Genomic DNA, 9,831 nt, shown 5'->3' on the forward strand with positions numbered 1-9,831 from the left:
ATTTTTAGACGTGTGTAAGATGCTACGCTGACAGTCTCTGTGCGTTTTGGCTTGACCTTATCACGCTAATTATGCGGTTAGCAACACAGAAATACGTGCTTTGTCTTCCACGCTGACAGTCTCTGTGCTGTGGATTACATTGTGTACGTAGGTTCTTTTTGTTCACCTGTCCGTTCTCATCCTCCTGATATCCTAGTTCCTGTCGTTAGTTTGTGTGTTTACCATCCTGGTCTCCTTAGTCATCACTGCCCTTCCCTTGTTGTATGTATTATGGACCCTGTTATGTTGTCATGTTGTTTTTATTCCATTAAACCACCTTTTTTGTACTGGCACCTGGGTCAGCCATCTTGAGTCCAACCCCAGTTCTCCCTAACCCTCCTGGTGAGGGGGACTAAACTATAACAAAATGCCTGTGGACAAAAGCACACACTGTGTCCCAATTACGCTATACTCAAGGCTTTAAAACCCAACAGGCCAGTGAGCTATATAAAAAAATAAACATGAATGGGAGAAAGTAAGTGAGGGAAACAAAAAACGAATGTGTGTGCAAATAGGACCTCAGAGGATATCCGATACTTCCGCATAGGAAGAAATGAGAGGAAACCGTAAACAGAGAAAAGTGCTGTCATGGTTAAGTTCATTGTTTTACGTTATTACTGCATTTAATTAAAAGATGAACATCTTCAAAAACAGCATTATGGGTTAGACCTATTTTTTTCAACCTCAAACATAAATTCCAGGTAATATCTTTTAAGCTTTTCACCTAGCACATTGTATGGCTTCTCCCAGTGATAAACAAAGTGAACATTATCCCATAAACACATCTATATTAACAACAGTTCAGTCAAACATTACAAAGGCAAGTTAAACATAAGTCGAACTCTAAGGCAGGGTTGCAAAATCTCCATAACCTGACACCTTTGGTTTAAATTAAATGACCAAAAAAAAAAAAAATCTCTCTCTCACTTTCAATCCTAACAATGTAGTTGAGTGTGGATACGCAAACCAAGCCCAACAGGACCTGTCGGTACCCGAGTTTTTGGGTCAGATGCGGACAGAGATTTAGGAATTATGTTTGAGTCCGGGACAGGCTCGGTCACAGTCATACTTTAGGCTAATCGGCTGGAGCACTCAAATGTCTGCTTCGTTTAATGATAACGGGAAAAACACCGTACAAACTCAACTGCATCGGCCTTGGGTCTGGTTCTAATGTTACAAACTATAACCTTGTCGGGTTCAGGTGGGGTTCGGAGGCCACACTCTCGGCCATAGCTAAATGTTCTGTGTTCACCAGCTAGACTGCTGTTTGGTGCTTGGCAGGTAGCGTACTTTGGGTTAAACTCATTTTACACTGAAAACAGCTGGGTGCTTCCAAGACATAATGTAGGTAATGAACACTTTGTATCACAGGTGACCAACTCTCCCTCACTGTTTCTGATAGAAAGCCATAACAGACAGCTCTGTATCTGAACAGAATCACAGGAGGAAATGTCACACAGCAAAGCACCCCCAGTCATTCAGCCCACTGTTCTTCCAGCTGACATAAATGTTACTGTCATAACCAAACAAGGGTGGAGGAGGCTTCTGATTGCTGTGCTTTACTCTGAGAGGGAAAGTTCTATGCAAATTCCAACTGGCAGTATGCAGGATGCAGGCGCCCCCACCCCAGTGGGACCAGAGCAGCAGGAGGAAAGCTGGGAGCACCACAGATGTCTATAGTGGAAGAGCCCAGTATGACTCACTGGAATCAGGTGTTCCAGTGATAACAAAGGAATGAGGGATTGTCCATGAAGGGAATGTTGATGTAACCACATTTCCTGATAGCACATATTTTTCTGATTCAGTGACCATTTCTGTTAATCAGCTGGGCTGAATTTTCATATAATGCTTCATAGTATTCCAGTATCTACTTGAGTCAAGGGAAAAATGTATCATTCTGAGTATGTTCAGTATTTGAGAATGAATAATGATGTAGTTATGACTGCACAGTAGGAGAGATGAATTACTGATTTAAATGTAGACTTGAATGGTAAAGAATTATGCACAGGCCTTTCACCATAAATAAGAGTCATTAAGACGCTGATAAATGCATATTTCATAATAAGGCCATATTTTCTCATCAGGGCACTTTCTGAATTGATCAGTACTGGTCTGGGTGGTGATTAGAGCACTGATGGATCAGAGCCAGGTTGTCCATTTAATGGTAAGATTTTCCATCAACATGACTCTGGATCACTCTTATTCATCATAACAGGTAAGGACATGGGCATTTGAAAACCTTTCTTTCCCTGCAGTGTCATTAAAGAGACTAATTGTGGACACTGCCTGTCCCTCCACTGTAGAATCAATCATCTGATGAAAAGAATTTGTATTAAGGATGTCTGACTTTCATTAAACCAGGACTCAATGACACTGAGAACAGACCTCATGAAAACATAAGTGACACTGGTATAATATATAGTCTGATGTCTACTGTGTTTCAGGTAGACACATTCTCTCACCCCTATTTCTCGCACACTTACATAGTGGCAAAGACAAAACAGACCATAAAGAATAGATTATGGCCCTTGTTACGCTGCCTGTTCAGGGCTGGAGTATGGCAGCATTTTGCTAGCATGTGGTTCTGTATAAAAGGCTGGGGACAGATTAGCATAAGATGAAACTGGTTGTGCTAGGGTACCAAAAAATATCTGACCAAATTCCTCAGCTGCTTTTATCCATGCCCTTCGGAATCTCCATTTTGTCGTCACATTAAATGTCATGCCTCAACTACTACAGCTGTCTAAATAGAAAACTGTAGCAGCATTCTGCTGGCTTTATTTGATTTAGTGCAAATAAACAAAGCAGTCAAAGTTAAACATTAACTTACTGCCAATATACGGGGAAGGGAGGGGAAATGGCTACTACCTGCCTGGTAGAAACTCATCACTATAACATATGACATGACAGACAGATGCTGGAAAACTGATTTTCTCCTCTACCCCACAGACATTTGTCTTTCACCCCATTTGTTCCTGCATGGATCAAATGGCTGAAGATGTGAGCCAGATACTAGACTGTCTGCTAACTCGACTTAGTTACCCAGCACTACAACAGAGTCACAGACCTTTTTCTGGCAACAAATATTCATTTTAAAATAAAATCCCACACATTTGGCATCAAACTTCCTTACTGTTGGAGTTTAACAAGCCAAAATTTACGTAAACAGCACAACAAACATACATACTTCTCAGTTACATTTCTCTACAATCAGTGCTTTAATCATGAAAACTCTGCATTCAACTCATGCAGATTACACTACAGACATCTATGTGTATAAAACCTACATAAATTCACCACATTCCTAAATTGCTTGTTACAAAATGGGTGCACTATCACCTTAAAACAGCAGTTATAGGATTTTCATAATGAGGAAACACTGCCATCTAGAGGGGGCACAATCTTTCCTGAAAATTACCAAGCATATCAAACTAAGTTGGATAAATACTAACTTGTCATGTTCTCAGGAACAGTGTGCTCTCTGAATCCACTCACCTCACCTTCTCAAAACTACACACGACCTATGTCTTTTGCAACTGTATCATAATATTTACTAAACTAACAACAGCACAACCTACTATGGTAACAAAACATTTATATTAATTTGAGATTTTATTCAACACAACATAAACATCTGGGATAAGCCACCTTTATATATAAGCAGGCAGAATATTTATGTATTTCCCCCAAACCACTGAAAAGAAGTCTGAGATTCTCTACTAGACCCCAAACCTGTATTCTGTCCCGCCTTAAAAGTGCAATATTGTGTCAGGCAAGTCCTAAATCCTAAATAACAGTCCTTCATTCAGGGAGGGGGGATTATTAACTGCACATCTCTCACAAAGGTTTTGGCTCCAGTAAAACAATTCAACCGCATTCATAGTTTAGGAAACATATGGAGTGGAAAGCCAGTTCTAACACACATCTGAGCCAGTGGGATCAAAGAAAAAATTCTGTTTGAGGTCATCCAAAATGCATATCAAGACCACATCCATATTAAGATGACTGAATATCAGATTTTCCTCTACACTTTAGCCACTCATGCCTTCCACACTCAGCTGGGTCTGCATAACCTAAAATCATCATCTGAACATCTCCATGAGGGTCCATATGGACTGTCTACAAATGTGACTACATGGACTAATGAAAACGTAAACAGCTTGGGCGCTGGAAAAGTTCAGTATAATGTACTCACCTTTGGTTAAACATCCCTCTGAAGTTGTAGTTAGCTCTATAGTTGGGCATGGGCTTAGGATCCAAAGGCCTGTATACAGCTGGCTCTCCTCTCTTCATGGCCAGACCATTCAGCTCCACTGTGGGTGTTATACTGTCTGTTGGAGAAAGTAAGAGAAAATGTGAAAAATTTGACATGGAAGATAAAGATAAAATGAGGGCAATGCGCATCTGAAATAAAACACTGAGTAGCCAGACTGGTAAAAATAATAGATTTTATTTGACATCAAATAAAGCTTCAATAATAAAAACAGGGCTGACATGTAGACAAGCAACCGCACACGCCAACACTCACTCCTACGGGAAATTTAGAGTCACCAATCAACCTAAGCTGCATGTCTTTGGATTGTGGGAAGAAGCCGGAGTACCCGGAGAGAATCGACTGAATCACAGGAACAACATGCAAACCCTGCACAGAAAGGCCCCAGGTTGGGCCAAGCCCGAACCCGGAGACTTCTTGCTGTGAGGCAACAGTGCTAACCACTGCGCCACTGTGCTGCCATTATTTGCAAATAACAAGCCAAAATTAAAAGCTGACTTATGTACCCTACAACTGTGTTTAACCTAATTTGCCACATAACTTCAAATGGAGCTAATTATTTCTGTTAGAGACACCAGCGAAGTCCTGGGCAGACTTAGAGTACTGACAAGAATAGTAGGATTCATAAAACCCTAATAGTTCTGGCACTTGAGTAAACAGCATTCAGGTAGCAGCTTTTAATTTTTATCCAGTGCTGATCTTAAGTTTTGCTCTTTAAAATAGTGGATGCAAACTAAAGGAACAAAAGGAGAAAAGGAAGAAAAAAGACACCACTCTCTCACTATCAAATGTTACTGTGGTTCCAGTTATCCTTGCTTACCTATGTGTGGAGGAGAAATTCATATTAATTAATGCTGTCGCGGTTCATTGTGCTGTCCACTTGCGACACAACACTGGCAACAGGAACTGTGCATGTTCATGAACTATCCTCTCATTTTAAGGAAGAGGCTTTCTGGCTCTCTGATTCTGAAACTATTACAGACTATTTGGAGTTATGAGGGGTGCCAAGCTAATGTAGAGGTACCCAAGATTAAACATTAAATGGCTGGAAACGAGCAAAATGAGCATGCCATGGGCATGTTAAAGCATCGGCTCACTACAATTATGTGTAAAAATCTAAACACAGTACAGGAGGAGCTGCAGTAACAAGTGGGTGAAAGCTAATCTCTCACATACACATTTGTTGTTAGATCGTGTTGTGGTTGCACTACCTGGGTTGCTGTTAACATCCACTTTAGGGGAGCGGGGCGCTGGCCTGGGAAGAACACTCTCGGCAAGCGCTTTGGCAGCCGTGGAGTGCTGGGCCTTTTTAATGCTTGTGCCCTCCGCCTCCCACACCTGCTCCCCAAGAGTCAGCTGCACTGTAAAGATCTGGAACAATGACACCCAAAGGGAGAGAGATTACTCAGCAGCAACAATATCCCTCTGGAATCCATAAGGTGAGAGCTGAACTATTGCTGATGAATATATTAATTTATGCAATGCATTTGAAATTCTGAAAGATTATTACTAAATGTCATTTCAAAAATACAACTGAACATAATCCACAGATTTTTTTTAAATTAAGTGATTTTGGTTTTCTTAAACCAAAATCACAAATTGAAATTGTGAGACATTGTTTGGGGGTTATAACAAGTGGAAGGTTGTCTTTGTATTCCTTAGGTCAAGTAAATCTTTTTCCTGGTGATCAAGTTCAGACTCAGGTAATGCTCCTCACCTTAGCATGTGCAGGGCCTCTCTCATTAAGGAGCTTGTACTGTGGTTGGATCCTATTGAAACGGGCTAACTCATTCACCAAACACATTGGAGTTTTCTCTTTAGGGTTTGCCATGTTCTCCTGAGGCGGGCCTAGAACAGAGCAGAATTTATGTTATAGCGTGCAAGAGTCAGTGCAGAGCATCTCCACTAGGTTAAGGTCTGGGCTCTGAATGGGCCACTCCAGGAGGTAAATGTATTTCATTTGAAATCATTCTGATAGATTTACATCACTGTTTAGGGTCACTATCCTGCTGCTTCACCCAAATTCTACTGAGCTTCAGCTGGTGGACAGCCACCCTGACATTATCTGTCAGATACCTTGATAAACTGGGGAATTCATTTTCTGCTCTATGGTGACAGCTGCTCAGGCCCAAAGGCAGCAGAGCAGCCCCAAATCATGATGCTCCCTTCATAGAGCTGCTTCACTGCTGGGATGTTTTCATGATGGTATGCGGTGCCCTTTTTTAAAACCATGCAGAATTCTTCCTAAACGATTCAACCTTAGTTTCATCACTCCACAAAACATTTTCTCAGTAACAATGTGGTGTGTCCAGGTGCTCTTTGACAAGCTTTAGATTCATGTCTTTTTAAGAACAATGGCTTCTTCCATGTGTCCTTGACATAGACACCATGCTCTGTGCAAGCATGTTCTATGATTTGCATACAGCAAACTCATGAACAGAGGTGTGGTAGCAGATGCTTGTTAGCAAATTCAAAATGCTGGAGTGCATTTGTTTAAGTTTAAGTACTGCTATCCAACACATCCTGTCTTGTTTCATTGACTGAAATCTAGGTTTGCTACCTCCTGACTCCAGTTAGTACTTCTGATTAGCCTAGGTGTTCACATACTTAATGTCTGAATGATGACCTGCATCTGAAGCTGGTCAAGAACTCAGATGAAAAGGTGTAACTGTTTGTCTAGTCCATCCTTATTATAAACTTCGCTTTATGGCTTGAATCAGTTTTAGTATTTAGTATTAGTCTATCCATCCATTATCTATACTGCTCATCCTAACAAGGGTCGCTGGGGAAATGGAGCCAATCCCCCAGCGACCCTGGGCGAGAGGCGGGGTACACACTAGACAGGTTGCCAGTCTATCACAGAGCTGACACTCAGAGACAAACAACCACACACCCACACTCACTCCTACAGGCAATTTAGAGCCACCAATCAATCTAAGCTGTATGTCTTTGGACTGTGGGAGGAAGCCAGAGTACCCGGAGAGAACCCACGCAGGCACAGGGAGAACATACAACTACACACAGAAAGGCACTGGGTCAGCTGGAGCTCAAACCCAGAACCTTCTTGTTGCAAGGCAACAGCTGTTTAGTATTGGTAATCATGACAATGCAGTTTTCACCAGGTAAGTGTACAAAACTCAAAATCTGCAACACTGAAACATTTCATCTCTTACATTGCCTGTTTATCATGTATAACAATTAGGACCACAGAGTAGTGCAAAATGATCACAGCATTCTGTTGGCATTCTACCTGGTGGTGTGGCAGACACAGGGGCATCCCCATATCCGACTGCAGGAGCAGGGCAGGTGGGTGTGGGGGCCGGGCCTGTGCCATTGACGGAGGGCTGCAGACCCACGGATCCTGGGCTGGCCATGGCCGGTGGGGAAAGTCCAGGAGAGAGGCCAGGACCAGCCAGGGGTGCTGAGGTCTGTACTTTCACTTGAGCCATGCTCTTTTCTGAAACCAGAGAGCAGTTAACAACTTTTAGGGTTGATAGACTGAATTCATATCACTTCAAATAGATGACTAGAAAAACAAAACTGGGTTATTTAATGAAATCAATTTAGGTCACTGATAAAGTGTACAGCATATTGTAAGTGTACACCATTAACCACTTATCATTTGTCTATACAACATGAATATCAGCACACATAAATTCACAATTTAGGGGTTGTTCAATGTCATGTGAAGGATTTCTGTGCACAAAGCCTGGAGAACAGACTTCAAACTGAGCAGCTCTAGGCCTATCTCACATTCTGATCCAGTGGCAGCTAATACACCTAAACAATGAAGCTTTATTATTTGGAGCTTTGCTCACGTTACCACTGCTCAGTTCCCTGGCAAAGAAAGAGAGAATGCTGTGATATCAGCCTGTATGGATGTTCAATGACATTTGAGACTAATCAGGGGTACATAATACTACATCAGGTAGACATAGGTAGACAGCAGAGAGGGCCCAACAATATACTAAAAGTTAACAACACACACTAACTTTATCTTTTTAAGTATCCACAGAGTATTCTGCTATTACACACAGGTCACAGCCCGAGGCTGTGCAGTCTAAGTCACAATATACTATCACTTGTTCTTCATCAACCAAATATAAAGACTGAGTACATACAAGGTGCATGTAATCACTCAAATAAGTACAAACTGCGTGACATCTTGCCAAGATGGGCCCATTATGTGGCAGGAGGAAAGACATGCAGGAAAATTATGGAAATTCTTTGAAATCCTTACAGAACTCAGAGCAGACTCAGACACAGAAGAAGAGTCTTATACTTGGACAACTGAAATAACCGAAATACTCCATACAAATCAACATTTTTATTTGATGGAATAAATGAAGCCAGGGTTACATATCCCTGTGGTCAATAGAGGTAGCTTTAAGATTCAGGTTTTCATGGGCTTCACCCTGAAACCACAACTTCATGTATTACTGGTGCCCATTATTTACAGCTGAAGTCCATGGTTGGACTGGTGTATCTGGCCAAACAGAGACCGGTGCATGAAACAGCCATCTCCACAAGAAGAAATAATTTTACTAAGGATAGTAACCTTAAATAAATGCATGCAATCAGAGTGTTTAGAGATTATATCTTTCTTGCATCGTGCGTTACCCCGATGTTGTTACTTTAAATTTACTCTCTCACAGTAACGTGCACCAACACAATACCAAACAGCAACCTAAACGCACGGCCGAGTAACTTGGACATAGAGGTAGCGTTGTGTTAGGGCTGACTGAAAGAGCTACAGGGTCTGCAACCCATGAACCTAACTTACATTACAGCTTCGACTGTGAATTAGCAGGAAGCTAATGTAACCAAACACAAAACGGTAGTTCCTGCAAATGTCAGCTCCTAAAACGCATACCAGCCGACTGGGGAAGCATGCATGCTGTCATGAATATGTGACTGTGATTTCTCCTGGTGAATATACACTATCTAGCCACCTTCATTTGCGCTGGTCTAGCCGGTTAAAGCTCATCATGGCTGATCGACCGAGCACCCCTCTTGCTAGCATCTTTCTGCCGCCCAGTCCTCAAGGAAAAGAATTTCAACCACCCAGACATCATATACGTGCTGACGGCAACGTGGCGAATAATCCAGAAACTACTCTACAACAATGGCAGGAACATTTTAGGTTATTTAGTACCTTAGTCCAGGGCCAGACCCCAGTTACACCTCCAACATCGGCAAACACTAAAGAGAACTGGATGGAAAAGGGAACGGACCATTTTACTAATCTGGCTAAAAATGCATATTAGAGGCATATGGTTGATAATTGTAATATTCCATGTGGGAAAATTGTGTTTATTTCATTTTTAATTATTAAATATTACATATTGGTACCTTGCGATCGCTAGAGTTTCAGGTGAATCTTGAATGAACCGTCCACCCCCACGGCTATAAGAATGGTTTAGTCCTGTGTCAGAGCCTACATTGTAACTTTGGTTCAGAAACAAACGGGACCTTTTCTAACCTGCTTTCTGTACATGGCATTTATGTTGCAGATGAGT

General features: G+C 41.7%; 1 protein-coding gene across 1 annotated transcript in view; it reads right to left on the minus strand.

Annotated features, from left to right (window-relative positions):
• stau2 (staufen double-stranded RNA binding protein 2) overlaps positions 1-9,546 on the minus strand; it is an 84,204-nt gene extending 74,658 nt beyond the window's left edge. Inside the window, exons 1-5 of the mRNA XM_020599988.1 lie at positions 9,468-9,546; positions 7,563-7,769; positions 6,030-6,160; positions 5,524-5,683; positions 4,235-4,370 (exon numbers count right to left, since the gene is read on the minus strand). Of these exons, the coding sequence (XP_020455644.1) occupies positions 4,235-4,370; positions 5,524-5,683; positions 6,030-6,160; positions 7,563-7,761 (626 nt within the window). The 5' untranslated portion in view covers positions 7,762-7,769; positions 9,468-9,546. The remainder of the gene's footprint in view (positions 1-4,234; positions 4,371-5,523; positions 5,684-6,029; positions 6,161-7,562; positions 7,770-9,467) is intronic.
• Positions 9,547-9,831: the final 285 nt, after the last annotated feature.

This window comes from Monopterus albus, unplaced genomic scaffold (assembly GCF_001952655.1).
Source record: "Monopterus albus unplaced genomic scaffold, M_albus_1.0 scaffold44.1, whole genome shotgun sequence".
NCBI lineage: Eukaryota > Metazoa > Chordata > Actinopteri > Synbranchiformes > Synbranchidae > Monopterus > Monopterus albus.